Here is a 20,010-nt window from a genome sequence, read left to right as displayed (position 1 = left end):
ACTTACTGATGAATCATTTACAGTAATAGTTTAAGAAAAACCAACAACAAGACTGGTAGGAGTGAGGTAAGAGCTTTATTTCTGAAGTTAAATATACCTGGGTTCAAATCCTGGTTTTAATACTTAAGATATATGGGACTGGCACTGTGGCGTAGTGGGTAAAGCTGCCGCCTGCAGTGCCGACATCCCATACAGGCACTGGTTCGAGTCCTGGCTACCCCACTTCTGATCCAGCTCCATGCTATGGCCTGAGAAAGCAATAGAAGATGGCCCAAGTCCTTGTACCCCTGCACCCACGTGGGAGACCCAGAAGAAGTTCCTGGCTCCAGGCTTCGGATCGGCACAGCTTTGGCCGTTGAGGCCAATTGGGGAGTGAACCAGCAGATGGAAGACCTCTGTCTCTCTCTGCCTCTCTTCCCTCCGTGTAACTCTAACTTTCGAATAAATAAATAAATCTTAAAAAAAAATACTTAAGATATATAATGCTGGTCAACTAAATAGAAAGGCCAGAACTTACTACTCTAAGCCTAAGAACATAAATAGCAAAAGAAGCTACATATATTCACCCATGTAACCTCTACTGTCCAGTAGTCTAAGATCTCAGCACACTTCTCTCCCCACTTCTGCGGGACAGTTATAGACACAAGCTAATGATTAAGTTGCACCCACCCCTAAAGGTTGGAGTCGCCTCTGAGTCTCCAGCACTAAAAATCCAGGGGCTGACCCCTGAACAGAACCAAGAGCTCACCATTCTTCTGCAGTGCTTTGGCTGTAACCTTCTTGGCTAGCATCATAAACTGACTGTCTTCTCCAATTTCTTCCTCTTCTTCAGTTGTAATTTTCCCCTGCTGTGCCTGAAAATAAAAATCATACAGCATTAACAGAAAAACCTACAGCTTTCCTATATAGTTAGCATAGACCTGGTTGTGGGCCTGGGATACCTGGTTAGTTTGTTGTCCTTTTACAACCTTTATTGCTTAAGACAAAAAAATTGATTTTGGACAAACAAACCTGAAGCGAATTTTACCCATGATAATCTTCTCAAAGCACAAAGAAATACTCAAGGAGTAAAAGGGACAGGCAACTATTAATACAAACAAGTGGCCAGGTCCTCTTGTTCTCACAAAGTAGGCGCAGCATAGGTGATCTTCTTGCAGACTTCTTACCTGGTCCCGAAGCCACTGCTCTCGTTCAATTCGCTCCTTCCTCCATCTGGCTTCTGTCTCGTCAAGCTGTTCTTCAATCTGATCATCATCAGAGTCTCTGTGGAACAGGTCCATCTGGGAAGCATCATCTAAAGCCAAGAGTTAAGTCTATTAGCATTCTGAAATTACCACAGGAGAGAATACTGGGACAGACACAAAACAAACCCTTATCATTCACTGTAGATTGACAACATTTTCCCGCCCAGTACAGAAAACAATGGCTACAGCCAGGACCTCCACAAAGCCTGTTATCATTTTGATTTCCATTTATCATCTTCAACTGGACAAATATGTGCATTAAAAGGTGTGTGCATCTAAAAGCAACAATCAAGATACCTATGTTTTTCCATCGGAATTTCCTCATTCGCCCAGGCCCGTCGCTATGCAGATCACCATCAGCGAGGTACCGCTCTTGGTATAAACGTAGCTGTCGCTTATCATCATCCAACATGGTTTTCCTAAAACGGGAGAAATCAGGTGTCCAAAACCAGGATGACTCCACGTGCCGTAAGGCCCACCTTAACATGTGCTCTACTACTTAGAAGGGTCTGCTGAGATACTGACATGTGTATTTTCTTGATTTGACTCTGCAGCTCCTCATCAGAAGGAAGTACTTCATCAATTACGTCCTCTTCATATTCATCAATTTCTTCCCCATCATACTCGTCTTCACTTCCCACGTCACTTCCTGACACCTCTGCCTCGTCCTCCAGGTATTTCTTTAATCTCCTAGGAAGCAATTTTAAAGATTAGAAAACATAACAATGAATATACACATATAATATGAACACAATGAGAAAAACAGAAGAGTTCTAATAACAATAATGCACTTAAATTTACAAATACATTTTAATAATATTTAAATCATTTTTTTTCAAAGGTAAGCTTTTGGTACAGTGGTTAAGACTCTGCTTGGAGAGTCTGCTTCACATATTATAGTGCCTAGGTTTAACTCCTGGCTCTGCTCCCAGTTCCAGCTTACTGCTAATGCACACTTTCAGGGCATCAGGTGACAGCTCAAGTGGTTGGTTTCTGCCACCCACATGGAAGACCTGGATTCATTCTAGGCTCCTGGTTTTGGCCTGGCTCAGCTCTAGATGTTATGGGCATTTGGGGAGTGAACTAGCAGGTGGGAGGTATCTTTCTCTTTTTTCCTCTCTCTCCTTCAAGTAAATAAATGAAATCATTTTTAAATATTTAAAAGTTGATCACTTAATACACACCATATGCCAATAATTGTGCTTTATAGGCATTACCACAGTATCTTAGGAGTAGGTACAATTATTCCCTTCATTGTACAGTTAAAGAAGCAGAGGCTCAGAGAGTAAGCAATTTGTCCAAGGTTACACAAGAAGGTAGCAGAACCCACATTCAATCTTGGCTGGATGATTCTAAAGCAAAAAAGTTTTAATCTCTTCTACATTTTTAGGAACACTTGCTGGAAAATTCAAACTCCTGTTTTGCATTCAAGCATACCAAATTTAGGAGACAGATTAAAGATGGCAACGTATAGAAAGATTATAACAGAATGGGATCTTCTTATAGCCCATCAAATCTTGCTCCCCACCTCCTACTCCCAAATTATTGGCAAGACTGTAGCTCAGAGCTCTTGGTAATCAAAACTACCACTAGGGGGCTGGTGTTGTGGTACAGCAGGTTAAATGGCCACTTGCAATGCCAGTGTCCTATACTGTAGCATCAGTAAGAATTTCAGCTGCTCCACTTCTGATCCAGCTCCCTGCTAATGGGCCTGGGAAGACAACGGATGATGGATGGGCCCCTGCCATCCATGTGGGAGACCAAGATGGAGTTCCTGGTCCTGGGTTAGGCCTGGCCCACATCTGACTATTGTGGTCATTTGGGGCATGAACCAGAGATGGAAGATATTTCTCTATCTGCCTTTCAAATAAATGAAATATATAAATTAACAATTTTTTTTAAAGAAACCACCAATTATTTTTTGTGACTTTAGCTCCTCTTGAAAACAAATTTGCTGTCACTCAAAGTTCAAAGTCCTTTATCTATTATCACAAACAGCAAAAGTTTGATAGTCTTATGAAAACTGATTTTTTAAAAAGGATTTATATATTTATTTGAAAGGTAGTCACAGAGAAACAGAGAGAAAGAGGGAGAGACAGAGAGAGAGAAAGAGAGAGAGAGAGATTTTCTATCCACTGGTTCACTCCCAGAAATGGCTGCAATGGTTGGAGCTGGGCTAGGCTGCAGCCAGAAGCCAGGAGTTTTTTCCAGGTCTCCCATATGGGCGTGAGGACCCAAGTACTTGGGCCATTCTCTGCCACTTTTCTCAGGCACATTAGCAGGGAGCTGGATCAAAAGTACAACAGCCAACAGGTTTTACACTTTACCCAACAGCGCTTGTCCCCTATCCACCTTTGAGCAGTTCAACTTTTAGCTGTCATTCTTCAAAAGACTTCATTTTAATCAAGAGCTATACAATTAAGCAAGGTATAAGAACCACTGCCTTACGGGGGCAGTTTGAGACTCAGCTGATCTACTTTCAATCCAGCTCTCTGCTATGGTCTGGGAAAGCAATGGAAGATGGCCCAAGTGCCTGGGCCTCTGCACCCACGTGGGAGACCTGGAAGAAGTTCCTGGCTCCTGGCTTCAGATCAGCCCAGCTCCAGCCATTGCAGCCATTTGGGTAGTGAACTAGAAGATGGAAGACCTCTCTATCTGTTTCTGCCTCTCTGTAACTCTGCCTTCCAAATAAATAAATCTTTTTCTTTCCCCCAAAGAAACTTTTTTAAATAAATAAATCTTAAAAGAAAAAAAAAAAACAAAAAACCAAGAACCACTGCCTTAGAAAAATGTATGGGATGCCCCAAAGTGGTATGATAGTTAACTTGATAGGTGACATATTAGAATCCCAAATGGATCTTAACAGAATGGAATGATGGACTAAAAACAACAATATAAATCTAATAGAGATCAATATAATGTTCTACATATAATTATGTCATTCACATATGATATAAAATGGTAAAACTGAGTACCTATTACAATTATCTTTATGAAACTTTTTAACATCATAAAAATGCTTTTAGACATGTAAAATGGGGGAAAAAGCAAGATGCAAAATTTTATATAAAAATTGCACGAATCTCCAGTATGTAAAAATAAATGCATTAAAAAACATCAAGAGGTTTACTTAGTGTAGGGTTAATCTTATGAATATAAAGTAAACTAAAAGTAGATCATTGTGAAAGTTAAGAGAGGAAGCAGGAGGAAGGGTAGGAAGTAGGAAGTATCACTATGTTACTGAATCTGTATATATGAAATATGTGAAGTTTGTTCTCACCTTAAAAACACACATCACGAGGAGGGTGGACATTTAGCCTAGGGGTTAAGACCCTGCTCTGATAACAGTCCTTGGGTTTGATACCCCGTTCTGGCTCTTGACTCTAGTTTCCTGCTACTGAAGATCCTGGGAGGCAACAGTGATGGCTCAAGTAACTGATTCCTGCCACCCTTGAGGGAGACAGATTGTGTGCCCAACTCCAGCTTCAGCCTTACCTAATCCCGACTGTTGTGGGCATTTGGGGAGTGAACCACCAGATGGGCTGTCTCTCTCTGTGTCTTTGTCTAACTCTCTCTCGCCCCCCCCTCCCTTTTTTTGGAAAAGATTTATTTATTTACTTGAAAGACAGAGTTATAGAGAGGTAGAGGTAGAGAAAGAGATAGAGGTCTTCCATGCACTGGTTTACTCCCCCAGTTTGCTGCAATGGCCGGAACTGCACTGATCCGAAGCCAGGAGTCAGGAGTTTCTTCCAGATCTCCCATGTGGGTGCAGGGGCCCAAGGACTTGGACCATCTTCTACTGCTTTCCCAGGCCATTGCAGAGAGCTGGATTTGAAGTAGAGCAGGCAGAACTTGAACCCGCGCCCATATGGGATGCCGGCACTACAGGTGGTAGATTTATCTGCTATGCCACAGTGCTGGCCCCTCTCTAACTCTCAAATAAAATTTTACATCTTAAGAGGAAATAACCACCATCAACAATTTCACATATATTCTAGATAGTGGATACAGATGACTTTTACTTTTATTTTCCTGTATTCTTTTTTTTTTTTTTTTTTTTTTTTTTTTTTTTTTTTTTGACAGGCAGAGTGGACAGTGAGAGAGAGAGAGACAGAGAGAAAGGTCTTCCTTTTGCCGTTGGTTCACCCTCCAATGGCTGCTGTGGCTGGTGCGCTGCGGCTGGCACACTGCGCTGATCCGAAGCCAGGAGCCAGGTGTTTCCTCCTGATCTCCCATGCAGGTGCAGGGTCCAAGTACTTGGGCCATCCTCCACTGCACTCCCTGGCCACAGCAGAAAGCTGGACTGGAAGAGGAGCAACCGGGACAGAATCCGGTGCCTCGACCGGGACAAGAACCCACTGTGCCAGCCGCAGGCAGAGGATTAGCCTATTGAGCCACGGTGCCGGCCATTTTCCTGTATTCTTTTAAAACTAAAATAAACATCTAAAACATTTAAAAAAATTTTAAAAAGTCATTTGCCCAAGACTAGGATGAGGAGACTAGAATGATGTTAATTCACAGGAAAAAAAAGCCAGGAATCCCAGTCACTATTAGATCACCAGGATCTAGAGTATGACTCAGCTCTGATGATCTCTGGTTATATTTTAAGTAGCTTGAACCCAGTACAAGGGAACAGTCAGACCACACTTGAGGATAGAGAATAACAAGGAAGTGAGGAGACTAGAAGCAATGCCAGTGCAGCTAACATTCTTTGATACCCATGTGGAAGGCCTGGATGGAGTTCTGGGCTCCTTGTTTTCAGGCTGGCTCAGCTCTGGCTGTTGTGGCCATTTGGGGAAACAATCAACAGTTGGAAGCTTTTTCTCTCTCTCATACTGACTTACAAATATATAAGGAAATATATATATATATATATTTTTTTTTTTTTTCCTTTAGTAGCAAGTTGAGGGTTGGCACTGTGGCTCAGTAGATTAAGCCATCAACCTACAGTGCCCACATCCCATATAGGTGCCAGTTCAAGTCCTGGCTGCTCCATTTCTGATCCAGCTCCCTGCTAATGCACCTGAGAAAGCAGCATTAGATGGCCAAAGCCCCTGGGCCCCTGCCACCTACTTGTGAGACCTGGAAGAAGCTCCTGGCTCCTGGTTTCAGATCAGACCAGCTCAGGCATTGAGGCCATTTGGGGAGTGAACCAGCTGATGGAAGATCTTTCTCCCTGTCTCTCCCTCTCTATCTGTAACTCTGCCTTTCAAATAAATTAATTAATTAAAAAAAAAAAAAGTAGCAAGCTATAACTAAATCATTTGGGAAACTTTCTTACAGTAAAAAAAACAAAACAAAACAAACATAATACCTACATTTGCCTTTTCAGCTTCTCAGATTGCTTCAAGAGTTCTTCTTCATCATCATCTTCATGGTCCTCCAGGGCCAGATCTTCGTCACCAGAGTCACTCTGTTCATCCTGCAAAATCACAGTATCTCACCTGACATTGAGTGGAATAAAATTGTCCTTAACGAAAACAGAACTTACAACTTCTGCCCAGGCATCTCAAATTTGCTTCTGATAAGATGCCAAACTTAGAAGTCTCAAGAACTCAACCAAGAAAAAAGCCCCTAAGGGTAGCAACTGAGTTCAGTAATGATCACTTTGTTCCCTTCAGACTCACCTCATCACTATCAAATTCATTATCATTTGGGACGAGCTGAAAGTCCCCTAATTCTTCCTCTTCACCTTCTTCTTCTTCCCTAAAATGCAAATAAATGAATCAATAAATAAGCAAGCCATAAGCAGTTGGCCAAGTGAAGAATCTGAAATACTTTATTAGCACTGATAGTCTCTTCAAGGAAACTGGGGCCGGTGCTATAGGGCAGCAAGTGGAGTTGTGGCTTGCCATGCGGGCATCCCATGCTGGAGTGCAGGCCTGAGTCCCGGCTACTCTGCTTCCAATCCAGCTTCCTTCGAATGTGCTTTGGGAAGGCAGCAAAAGATGGCCCAAGTACCTAGGCCTCTGCCACCCACATGGGAGACCAGGATGGGGTGCTTGGCTCATGGTTTTGGCTTGGCGCAGACCTGGCTATTGTGGCCATCTGGGGAGTGAACCAACAGACGGAAGATCTCTGTGTCTCTCTCTATGTCACTCTTTTTTTAAAAAAAGTTAATTTATTTATTTGAAAGTCACAGTGACACAAAGAGAGAAGAGGCAAAGAGGGAGAGATCTTCCATCTGCTGGTTCACTCCCCAATTGGCTGCAATGGCTGGAGCTGTGCTGATCCAAAGCCAGGAGCCAGAAGCTTCCTCCAGGTCTCCCACATGCGTGCAGGGGCTCAAGGACTTGGGTCATCTTCTACTGCTTTCCCAGGCCATAGAAAAGAGCAGGATGAGAAATGGAACAGCCAGAACTCGAACGAGCACCCATATAGGATGCTGGCACCGCAGGTGGTGGCTTTACCCTCTACACCGCAGCACCAACCTCTGTATTTTTTGTCACTCTTTCAAATACATAAATTAAAAACAACCCCACAACAAACAAGATATCATGCTTTTTATAAAAAAAAAATTTAACTGTGGTAAAATATACGTAACAAACAATTTAGCATCTAAACCACTCTTAAGTACGCAGCTCAGTAGTGTTGAATATATGTATTTGGTTATATAAGCAATCTTCAGAATTCTTCTCATCTTTCCAAACTGCAAGTCTTTTTTTTTTTTTTATGAGAATCATTAGTTAAATGCAGCTAAAAAATTTTTAAAGATTTATTTATCTATTTGAGAGGCAGAGTTACAGAGAGAGAGAGAGAGGGAGAGACAGAGAGAAAGGTCTTCCATCTGCTGGTTCACTCTCCAAATGGCTACAACTGCCAGAGATGGGCCGATCTGAAGCCAGGAGCTTTCTTAGGGTCTCCCACATGGGTGCAGGGGCCCAAGCATTTGGGCCATCCTCCACTGCTTTCTCAGGCCATTAGCAGGGAGCTGGATCACAAGTAGAGTAGCCGGGACTCGAATCAGCACCCACATGGAATGCTGGCACCACAGGCAGAGGTTAAACCTACTATACTACAACACAGGCCCCATTTCCTTCCTTTTTGTGGCTGAATAATATTTCATAGGATGTATATATCACATTGTTTATTCACTCATCTGTAAACAAACACTCAGGTAGCTTCCACATTTTGACTACTGGTCTGAACACAGGTATACAAATAGTTGTTTCAATCCCTGCTTTCATTTCTTTGGCTACATACTAAGAAGTGGGATTGCTGGGTCATATGGTAATTCTATTTCTAATTTTAGAAGAACCACCATACTGTTTGCCATAGCTGTTAAACAATTTTATAGTCTCACCAACAATACACAAGACTTCCAGTTTCTCCACATCCTCTCCAACATTTCTAACAAGTATAAGGCAATATCTCATTGTGGTTTTGATTTGCATTTCCTTAATAATTAGCGATGTCAAGCATATTTCATGTACTTATTCTTCCCTTTTTTTTGTTTTTCATCAAAGTATTTTAGTTTCCTTACTTTGCAAATATGAGGTCCAAATCCACTCCAAGACCCAGCCAAGATAGGGAACCTCTAAGATAGTTATTGCTAAGTCCAGAACCTGATACCAAGATTTTATCCAAAGGTCAAGCCTTCTCAAGTTCCCACTGATCTCTGAGACTCACCTGTCTGTCGGGAAAGAGCCTGAGCAAAGAGCAAGTGCTTCCTCCATTGGATCACCCATACTGCTCTCCTTTTCCTGCTTGTTGAACTCTGATGGAGCCAAGCTGGAGGGATCTACATCACAAGGAAAAGATTTGTCACCAAGGAATGACAGCTTTATCGTCTTTTCCCAGCCATCCAATGACATGCCAGCTCAATAGAATTCTAAGGTATGCTTAGCAAAAAGAGCTTTCTGTCCATTCATTCAACAAATCCTAACTTAGTGCTTAGCTTGCGCCAAACACCAGATACAGCAGTGAACAAAACAAAGATCCCAGGTCTCACAGAATCGAATTCTAGCAGGTGTGTGTGTCAGGGGAGGGGAGGATACAGGCGGAAAGAATATTTATATGAAATTTGTTACATACCAGACACTGTTCTAAGCCCTTGTACATAATATATCACGTGACCAAAACTAATAGTCTTGAGTTGATAATTTACCAATCTAAGGAAGTAAGGGCTCTAAATGTCAGGGAACTCAGCAGTGAATTCAGTTTACATGCAAGATTCCCTCACAGCCTTTCTTTCTGTAAACTTTTCACATGAGGGTAAGGGGCTTTTTCCCCCTGGAACACTGATTTAAGATATTTGGCTGTGGCGACCCTTCGTTCTCTGCTTCATATTTACCCTGAGAAGTGAATTTTCCTGAACAGAGATTCAGGAGTTCCTCCATGTTCTCTTTCTTGTCACTCTTTGTGGACAGATGTTTTTCAGTCTGAGTTGTAAACTTCCCAGTACACAAATCCAACAGCTCATCCATGTTGGCATCCATGGCATTCTCATCCATACTGGCCAATGGCAACCGAGGTTTCAAGGCTTGGTACTGATTCCTGTGGTTCCTAACATTTAAGAACCTACAAATACAATGAATAGAGTAGGAAATTCTCCAGAGAAGCAGAAAAGTCGTGGGTGAAAAACTCTGGATTTATTCCCAACACCAAAATTAGAAGCTGAAACTCAAATTGGAAAACAAAAGATTCAAACTTAGCCTCATGCTAATCTGAAGTGGTTGAGGGAAGTTATGCAAAAAAAAAAAAAGAATAAAACGATATTCAAAAGATCAGATGAAAAGAATGATTTTGACTTCACACAATACTAGAGTCTGGCTCTGTGTTACATCCTGTAATGTGCTGGGGCCTGTGAATCCTCAATCTTACTCGACAATTATAATGTAGTAGAGATGGATATGGGGAAATTTAACGCCGTCACAATACAAGATCAATGGAGTTCAAAGAAGTGATTAAGGGATCAGACAGTCAGCAAGAACTAGGTATATTTTATTTTCTGAAGACTTTGTTCAAACTTGTAGAATATAATACTAATGATCTGTACACCTTCTTTCTCTTTCTCAGAAGAGAAAGCACAGATGGAGTGACAGAAGCTCACTTTATTTTTAAACAAAATTAAGCAGTACCCAGCACCATTCCCACCCACAGAAACACAAAACTACCTACCCATCTGCATCCAACAGTTGGCTCTGAGTGTCATCTTCTAAACAGAACTGGAAGTCTCCTGCTCCTAGGAAAAGTGTCTTAGGCTCTGGGGAGGCGTTATACAGATCCTGGGAATCTTCAATGGGAAGTGAAGGCTCAGACAGCTTCCCTGAACTCTGGCACCAAAGCAAAAACAAACAATAACAAAACATTTTGCAAATGTCATTCAGTGTCATGAAAACAACAGAAGTTGCTGTTTGCAACACTGAAACTACTCCCAGGCAATTGCAGTCGAGGACAATGCATAGCCAAGAGAAGCACAAAGAAAAATACCACCCAGAAGTAGGAACACTGGATGAAGCTTGTTTTTAATACACAAAGAGGGTGGATTTTTCAAACTGAACACACATAAGCTCAGGAGCATGGTGGTAGGAGTGGGTTGGCTGGAACACACTTTATTTAGCAATGTGGGAAGCAAAGGAGGAGATTAGAAAAACTATTACCAACCTACCTTAGAAGCTGAGCTGACCAAACTAGACCGAAATAACCCAGGGGAAGGAGATCGGAATCCTCCTGCAGGAAAAAAGCTGGTTCCTCGGCCTGTTTGTCTGTTGCAAGGCTGATAGGATGGAATGGTGGAGCCAATCAGCTCAAAGCTGCTATTGTGGCTGCTCTCCTTTGTCAGCAATGAACATGAATCATCTTCCTCTAAAGAAAGAGAAATACCTTTCAAGTATGTGATTATAGAAAGAAGGTGGGTTTGTTTAGGAAAAAGTTGAGAATGAAACTGTGAAGTAAAATTCACAGGCAAACTCCTCATGTTGTATGTTCCAAAACATTAAAAGTAAATGATGGGGGTGGGTGTTGTGAAGTGGTTTAAGTCAATGCTTAGGACACCTGTACCCCCTATCAGAAGGCTAGGTCAAGTCCCAGCTGCTCTGCTTCTGATCCAGCTTCCTGCTATTGCGCTTGGAGGCAGCAGATGATGGATCAAGCACTTGGGTTCCTGCCACCCACATGGAAGACCCAGATGGAGTTCCTGGCTCCTGGTTTTGGCCTGGCCCAGCCCCAGCTGTTACAGGCATTTGGGGAGTGAACTAGCAGATGGAAGATATCTCTATGTCTCTCCCTCTTTCTCTGTCACTCTGCTCTCAATTTTTTTTTTTTTTTTTAAATTAAATGACTGTACTAAGATGGCATTATGGGGGTCAGTGTCATGGTGCAGCAGGTTAAGCTGCTGTTATGACACTGGCATCCTCTGAGTGCTGGTTTGAGTCTTGACTGCTCTGCATCTGATCCACCTCCCTGCTAACGCGCCTGGGAAAGCAGTGGAAGATGACTCAAGTACTTTGGTCATTGCCACCCACATGAGACCTGGATGGATTTCCTGGGTCCTGGCTTCTGCCTGACCCAGCCTTGACGATTGCGGCCATTTGGGGGGTGAATGAGTAGATAGAAGATCTCTGTGTCTTTCCCCCTCTCTTCTTGTTACTCTACATTTCAAACAAAATAAATCTTTTTAAAAAGTGGCATTATATAATCAGGGTTTATTACTTTGAGCTAAGTGATGTCTGGAAGTTCTTTTCTTTCTCGCACCCTGACTAATGCCATTGAGCACCCCTTTCATTATCCAATCAATTAGATATCTCCCTTGGAACTAGATATAGAAATAGTTCAGGGTTCACTCAATCAACATGTGCTCACCAAGGACCCACTATATTATGCCCAGGATCCACTACAAAAAAAAAGTGCATGTAAGTTGCTACATGTAAGATGGGGAAAAGTTACCAGATTACAAAAATGTAAACTTGGAGCCAGTGCTGTGGCACAGCGGGTTAAACAGTGGCTTGGGACACTTGCATCCCCTGTTGGAGTGCCTGGTTCCAGTCCCAGCTACTCTGTGCTTCCAATCCAGCTTCCTGTTCCTTAGGAGATAGTGGATGATGGCCCAAATTCTTAGGACTCTGCCACCCATGTGGGAGACCCAGATGGAGTTCCTAGCAACTGACTATTACAATCATCTGGGGAGTGAACCAGCAGATGGAAGCTCTCTCTCTTTGTATCTCCTTTTCTTTGTCACTCTGCCTTTCAAACAAATAAATACATACATCTTAAAAAAAATAAACCTACAGAATTGTAATCCTTAAACATCAAAGCTAGAAGATAAAGAAAAGTCTGGTTCTGTGGTAGTTACTGCTTACCTAGTTTGCTAGGCTGTTTGCTTGAGCTTTCATCTGTTTCTGATTTTTCTTCAGAAGGAAAGTAACTACAAAATAAGAAGGTAAATCATTTGAACATCTGTTCCTACTTCTTCCTAGAAGGACAAATCCAAGTAAATTTCCTATTTCCTTAGAGAGAATTGCTTACCCCATCTTTAAAGAGCTGTCCTTAAATAGGAGTAAGGTAGAATCTGATGAGAGGGGCTTGGGATCAGAGAGAAGGCCAACTGCTTTATCAATTTCACTACTGCCCTCATTATTTTCTTTATCCATTTCTTTCTCATCTTTGGTTTCTATTTCTTCATTACTAAGAAGAAATTCTTCAATCTTCATCAATCGTAACAGCCAAAAACAAAACAATCCAAGTCAAAAGATTTAAAAGCAAACCCACTGTTTAGTTAGAAACACTGCTGCATGGTTAAAGGTCACATCTTAAATCTGCAAAGGTAAGCCTGAAGGAACTCGGTCTATTACATACTTTCCCTAACACTTTTAGAGAGCTCTTTTATACTTATTTTCCCTTCTATCCTCCCCAAATTGTTAAAACATAATGAAAAAAGACTGGATTATCATTTGAGTGAGGCAATAACAGGTTAAAAATTACTCTAAGAGAGTAGGCTACGTCCTAACCTCAAACCCAACACAGATGTGATATGATGTCCAGTTATTGCTTTGTTTTTCCTTTTCACAGGGGCAAGTATTAACCAATTCCTTCAAGTGATCTCAACATAGAAACAAAATACCTAACAACCACATCACTTGCCTTCCCTAGGCAAAAAATAATACTAGCAAACAAGGGCAAAAGGTCCTTCTACCAATATCTTCCTCAAAAAGAATCAGATTAACTGAGGAAGGCCTCTGCTTGCCTGGGAATTTATTTCATATCTTAACCTGGCCAAAATTAAATTTAAAAAAAAATTCTGGCTGGTGCCACGGGTCACTAGGCTAATCCTCTGCCTGTGGCGCAAGCACACTGGGTTCTAGTCCTGGTTGGGGTGCCAGATTCTGTCCTGGTTGCTCCTCTTCCAGTCCATCTCTCTGCTGTGGCCTTCCCAAGGCAGTAGAGGATGGCCCAAGTGCTTGGGCCCTGCACCCACATGGGAGACCAAGAGGAAGCACCTGGCTCCTGGGCCGTGGCGGCCATTTGGGGGGTGAAACAATGGAAGGAAGACCTTTCTCTCTCTCACTGTCTAACTCTGCCTGTCAAAAAAAAAAAAAAAAAAAAATTCTGATGAACATGTGATGCTTGTAATTACCATTGCTTTTTAATCTGAATATACAGCTAAATAAGCAGTCCCTATTAATATAAAGCCATTTTCAATATTAGCATTATATTTAAATGCAATCTAACACGCAGAAGCCAGGACAATGGTTCTATGAACTGTGGGGATCCAACAGTGCTGACAGAAGTGAATATACTGGGGCCGGCCCTGTGGCACACTAGGTTAATCCTCCGCCTGCAGCGTGTCATCCCATATGGGCACCGGCTCTAATCCCAGCTGCTCTTCTTCCATTCCAGCTCTCTGCTGTGGCCTGGGAAAGCAGTAGAAGATGGCCCAAGTCCTTGGGTCCCTGCACCCACTTGGGAGACCAAGAAGAAGCTCCAGGTTCCTGGCTTTGGATCGGCACAGCTCCAGCTGTTGTCGCCATTTGGGGAGTGAACTAGCAGATGGAAGACCTTTCTCTCTGTCTCTTCCTGTCACTGTCTGTAACTCTACCTCTCAAATAAATAAATAAAATATTTTTAAGAAAAAAGAGAAACGAATGTACTAAGACTTAGACACATATGAGGCAGCTCCCTTTGTCCATGGCCCAACCAACAACTCCTATACAACTGAACATGCTGATTATACTCTTATTTCAGTTGGATCGCCTTTCTCCTATTCATCATGACTAAGTAACAAGATTACATAATTCCCAGAAACCTCCTCATTGCCTTCTTCCTCCTCTTCCTCTTCTTTCTCCTCCCCTTCCTCTTCTTTCTCCTCCTCTTCCTCTAATTCTTCCTCTTCTTTCTCTTTTTCTTCTCCTGCTTCTTCTGTCTCCTCTTCTCCATCTTCCTCAGACTCATCTGTCATTTCTTCCTCCTCCTCCTCGTCCTCAAACCCATCTTCATTATCTAATTTAAATAATGCTTGGCGCTTTTGGCGCTCTTCAAACCTTCGGAGTTTCATTGCCTCTTGAAGCTTAGCTTTCAACACCTGAAGCTTTTCACCTGTACAGACAGGAAGAGAAACAATCCAGGAGTAAAACTGGAAAAAGAGATGAACTGGGAGTTTTCAGAAAAATAAAGACATGTTAATAAGCAAATTAAAAATAAGCTTAACCTCGTTTCTAATGAAAGAGAAGCAAATCAAAATAACAAGATAGCATTTTTGACAAATTACTTTGATGATATTTATCAAAATTCGATTCAGTGATTCCACTTCCTCTATAAGGGATTCTGCGTCCAGATTATACCCATCTATATCTGGTTCTAGGCTACTAGAAAAAAACTGGAACAGGCCGGCGCCGCGGCTCACTAGGCTAATCCTCCGCCTAGCGGCGCCAGCACACCGGGTTCTAGTCCCGGTCGGGGCGCCGGATTCTGTCCCGGTTGCCCCTCTTCCAGGCCAGCTCTCTGCTGTGGCCAGGGAGTGCAGTGGAGGATGGCCCAGGTGCTTGGGCCCTGCACCCCATGGGAGACCAGGAAAAGCACCTGGCTCCTGGCTCCTGCCATCGGATCAGCGCGGTGCGCCGGCCGCAGCGCGCCAGCCGCGGCGGCCATTGGAGGGTGAACCAACGGCAAAGGAAGACCTTTCTCTCTGTCTCTCTCTCTCACTGTCACTCTGCCTGTCAAAAAAAAAAACAAAAAACAAAAAACAAACAAACAAAAAAAAACAAAAAAAACTGGAACAAACAGCATGTCCATCAATACAAGTATGGTTAAACAAACTGTGTTGCATTCATTCAGTAGAATAGTATGCAGCTGTTAAAAGGAAGCCTCAAAGGTAATGTATAACTGAGCTTTAGAACTGGGTGGTCTGGATCAGCTGCTGGCCCTACCGCTTATTATCTATGTAAACTTTTAAAAAAATTTATTTATTTGAAAGAGCTACACAAAAAGAGGGAGAGAGAGAAACAGATATTCCATCCATTGTTTCACTTCCCAAATGGTTGCAACTGCCAGGGCAGAGCTGGGCTACGGTGAAGCCAGGAGCCTGTAACTCCTTCTGGGTCTCCCACTTGGTTAGCAAAGGCCAAAGCACCTTGAGCCATCCTCCACCGCTTTTCCCAGGTACATCAGAAGGGAGCTGGTTCGGACACGGAGCATCAGGGACTCCAACCACTGTTCATATGGGATGCCAGCATCACAGGCAGCAGCTTAAGCCACTGTGCAACAACACTGGCCCCTCAAAGATAACTATTAGCAACTTCTTGGGGCCAAGGTTGTGGCACAGCAGGTTAAGCCACCACTTCTGATGTCGGCATCCCATATCAAAGCCCCAGTTCAAGTCTTAGCTCTGCCTCCGCTCTAGCTGCTAATGCACCTAGGAAAACAGTGGAAGATGGTCCAAGTACTTGGACCCTTGACAACACACATGGGAGACCCAGATAGAGTTCTGAGTTCCTAGCTTTGGCCTGCCCCAGCCCTGGCTGTTACAGCCGTTTGGAGAGTGAACAAGTGAATGGAAGATCTCTTTCTCTGCCACTCTGCTTTCAAATAAATAAAATGAACCTTTAAAAAAATGCATGTAAGGAAGAGAGTTTAAGGATAGATACACAAAATGGTTATAGAACTTGTCTCTGATAGAGGACTGAGGTTTTTTGTTTATTTTATATGAGGGGAGCTTCAAAAAGTCTGGAAAAATGAAATTTTAAGGTAAGATGACTTCTCCATGAACTTTTAGAAGCATCCTCATTTTCTATGGTATTGGCTGCTTTTTATAATAATATTGATAAAGTCATCTTACCCACCCCAGACATTGTGTAGCACACCAGAAGCGCTGCTATCCAATCTCTAACATCTCCAAGGGAAAAAATTCATTGAATTCTCACTTTAGGATCTTTAACAGCCATAAAGATTCAAATACCTGGTTTTGTGTAGCTTGCTCCATCCAGCTTCTCAGCTGCCAAGGTCACAGGTACCACATCTGCCTTTAGCTCTTCCTTTCCCTCCGTGCCCACATCTTTCACTATGATGTTCACATTCACCGTCTGACCAGCCCTGGGTTTGGCTGCAGGATTGGCATGTTTCCAGAAACGCTGCTTCAAAGCTTCCAGTTCTAAACCCAAACACCGACAGTCTGTCAGTTTGCCATGCTCAAACTCTTTACAATTCCAGTTAATTATAAGCTTGTAATTATAAACCATGTTTTTAGTTCAACAGTGTTGAGGAAAGAAACACAAACAGAAAAAAAAAAAAAAAAAAAAAAAAAAAAGAACCCCAAAATCCCTTTGCTACTAACGCCTGCATGAAAGGCATACAATTTAACCCAAATTAATGAACTGTGCAACTCTTCTTTCTCAATTTCAAAAATCAGACTTTAAGACAGAAATTTACAACCTAACTTTCTATATGTACAACTCTTTAAAAAAGATACCAGGGGCCAGCGCCGTGGCACAGTGGGTTAATCCTCCGCCTGCGGCACCAGCATCCCATATGGGCGCCGGTTCTAGTCCTGGTTGCTCCTCTTCCGATCCAGCTCTCTGCTGTGGACTGGGAAAGCACTAGAGGATTACCCAGGTCCTTGGGCCCCTGCACTCATGTGGGAGACCAGGAAGAGGCGCCTGGCTCCTGGCTTCAGATCTGTATGCTGCCATTTGGGAAGTGAACTAACGGAAGGAAGACCTTTCTCTCTGTCTCTCCCTCTCACTCTCTGTAACTCTAACTCTCAAATAAAATAAAGAAAATATTTTTTGAAAGAAGGTATTAATCCAACTTTAAAAAACCTACAATTTTCAACTATTTAATTAATTCTTCATGGGTTTCAGTTATGTTTTTTAATCCCTTCTTTTGAATATTTCATTATTGACAATCTTACTAATATGGGCAAGGTCAAATTTAAAAAAGGAAAAAGAAAATGACCTTCAACCCAGTGATCTAACTCCACAGTCTTGTGATGGAACTATTAACTAGTATAATTGGTACAATCAGAAAGAAAATGCAATTTATATGTAGCTCCTATATCACACACCCAACTTGTATACAAATAGAAACATACTGGGGGCAGTTAGTACAGTGGTCCAATGGCAATAGAGCCTTTTCCCTCTTTCTCACTGCTGTAGCTTAGAACTCTTCCATGATGAACTGTCTGAGATACTACAAGTATGGCTCATTTTTAAAAATGCACTCAAATCATACTTTAGAAGGTCATAGTATAAAAAGAGAACTGAAAGAAGTTTTACCCAGAATCCCTATATTATTAGAAGCAAAAACCCAACCCTACAGGATGGTATATTTTCATAAACAAAAGAGGCAGAATCTTTAAGTCTACCTCCTATTTTGTAGTGGAAGCAACAGGTGATGGCGGGGGAAGGGAACAGAAATCAGTGTCAACAGAATGAAAGACATGGTTGAGTAGGAAGATTACTCAGAACACAAAATAATAGCAAGGAAGAAGGTACCTTCATTTATAAACAGAGAAAACTAGATTCCTAGAGCCCTTCATATCCCAATCTACTGGAGCACACACTTTATTACATGACTCTAGCATCACCCTCCTCATTTTAAAATCCTTATTGAAGGTCATCTCCCTCTATCAGTCTTTTTCCAGCAACTCCCTTTTCCTAGCTAAGTGAAAAGTCTCTGCCTTAGTTCAAGTCTCTGCCAGTACCTTGGATCTAAAACAGTTCTCATTCCCACTGTTCTACCATTAAACAGAGGGAGTAAGGGCAGAGATGAATCCATATGCTATCACAAGGCACAAGAGCACTGATTCCAATACAGGTTGTTCCCTCTGAAATTCATGTTGAAATTTGTGAGAGAATTGAGAGGGGCATTTAAGGGGTGTTGGGATGGTAAAGAGGGATTAATGCCTTTCTCAAGGGAACTAATTCTCATGGCAGTGAATTCTCACTCTCTTGGGATTGCATCACCGTGAGAATGGGTTACTAGAGTGGCTGTTACAAAGCAAGGCTGCCTCTCATGCTTTGTCTCCGACATCTGCACATGCCTACTCGTTCTTCCACTTTCCATCATGAGGTGAGGCAGCAAGGGCTCTCACCAAAAACCAGCTTTGGCCACCCAATCGTCAGACTTGGTGTCCAGAGCATAAGGCTAAATAAACTTTCTTTTATAAATCATCTAGTCTCAGCTATTGTTATAACAATGTAAAATGGATTAAGATAAGAAGTAATATATTTCTGATACCATAAAATTTAAATCTATATGCATGTGTCATGGAAACCTTACCCTCTATGAGATAAAGAAATTGAGCTATTCCTTCCCACTGCTTTCACTGGGGCAGCCATTTGGGAAGCGAACCAGTGGACAGAGGATATCTCTCCCTCTCTCTCTCTGTAAATCTTCCAAATAAAATAAATAAATTTTTAAAAACAAAAAGAGGGAGGGCAGTGCTGTGGCTTAGAGGGTAAAGCCACCACCCACAGAGCTGGCATCCCATATGGGTGTCAGTTTGAGTCCTGGCTGCTCCACTTCCGATCCAGCTCTCTCCTATGGCCTGGGAAAGCAGTGATGTCCCAAGTCCCTGGGACCCTGCACCAACTTGGGAGACCCGAAAGAAGCTCCTGGCTCCTGGCTTTGGATCGGTGCAGCTCTGGCCGTTGCAGCCATCTTGGGAGTGAACCAGAGGATGGAAGACCTCTTTCTCTCTGTCTCTGCCTTTCTAATAAATAAATAAAATTTCTTTTTTTAAAGATTTATTTATTTATTTGAAAGAGAGTTTCACAGAGTTTCACAGGAGAGGCAGAGAGAGGTCTTGCATCTGCTGGTTCACTCTCCATTTGGCAGCAACGTCTGGAGCTGTGCCGATCTGAAGCCAGGAGCCAGGAGCTTCTTCCGGGTCTCTCACACAGGTGTAGGGGCCCAAGGACTTGAGCCATCTTCCACTGCTTTCCCAAGCCATAGCAGAGAGCTGGATTGGAAGTGGAACAGCCAAGACTTGAACTTGCCCCCTCATGGGATTCCAGCACTGCAGGCGGCGGCTTTACTTTCTACATCACAATGCCAGCCCCCAATAAATAAATCTTAAAAAAAAAAAAAAGTCCATTCAAAGTGATAATGCTTGATTTCAGTGTTGAAAGATCATTCCTGGGGCTGGCGCTGTGATGCAGCAAGTTAAAGCTGTGGTCTGCAGCACTGGCATCCCACATGGGCGCCGGTTCTAGTCCCAGCTGCTCCACTTCCAGTCCAGCTCTCTGCTATGGCCTGGGAAAGCAGTAGAAGATGGACCAAGTCCTTGGGCCCCTACACCCACATGGGTGACCCGGAAGAAACTCCTTGTTCT

The 20,010-nt window shown here is 42.6% G+C and overlaps 1 protein-coding gene across 1 annotated transcript in view; it reads right to left on the bottom strand.

The window, feature by feature from the left end:
* CLSPN (claspin) overlaps window positions 1-20,010 on the bottom strand; it is a 37,422-nt gene that overhangs the window by 3,980 nt on the left and 13,432 nt on the right. The window contains exons 9-22 of the mRNA XM_002720690.5: window positions 16,636-16,827; window positions 14,488-14,777; window positions 12,711-12,889; window positions 12,545-12,609; window positions 10,855-11,051; window positions 10,365-10,519; window positions 9,538-9,764; window positions 8,874-8,985; window positions 6,872-6,950; window positions 6,563-6,666; window positions 1,770-1,934; window positions 1,542-1,663; window positions 1,167-1,294; window positions 749-854 (exon numbers count right to left, since the gene is read on the bottom strand). Coding sequence (XP_002720736.3) covers window positions 749-854; window positions 1,167-1,294; window positions 1,542-1,663; window positions 1,770-1,934; window positions 6,563-6,666; window positions 6,872-6,950; window positions 8,874-8,985; window positions 9,538-9,764; window positions 10,365-10,519; window positions 10,855-11,051; window positions 12,545-12,609; window positions 12,711-12,889; window positions 14,488-14,777; window positions 16,636-16,827 — 2,121 coding nt within the window. The remainder of the gene's footprint in view (window positions 1-748; window positions 855-1,166; window positions 1,295-1,541; window positions 1,664-1,769; window positions 1,935-6,562; window positions 6,667-6,871; window positions 6,951-8,873; window positions 8,986-9,537; window positions 9,765-10,364; window positions 10,520-10,854; window positions 11,052-12,544; window positions 12,610-12,710; window positions 12,890-14,487; window positions 14,778-16,635; window positions 16,828-20,010) is intronic.

Source organism: Oryctolagus cuniculus, chromosome 7, assembly GCF_964237555.1.
Source record: "Oryctolagus cuniculus chromosome 7, mOryCun1.1, whole genome shotgun sequence".
NCBI classification, from domain to species: domain Eukaryota; kingdom Metazoa; phylum Chordata; class Mammalia; order Lagomorpha; family Leporidae; genus Oryctolagus; species Oryctolagus cuniculus.
The sequence above is the reverse complement of the archived record's forward strand: the minus strand, read 5'-3'. Positions and strand labels throughout refer to the sequence as shown.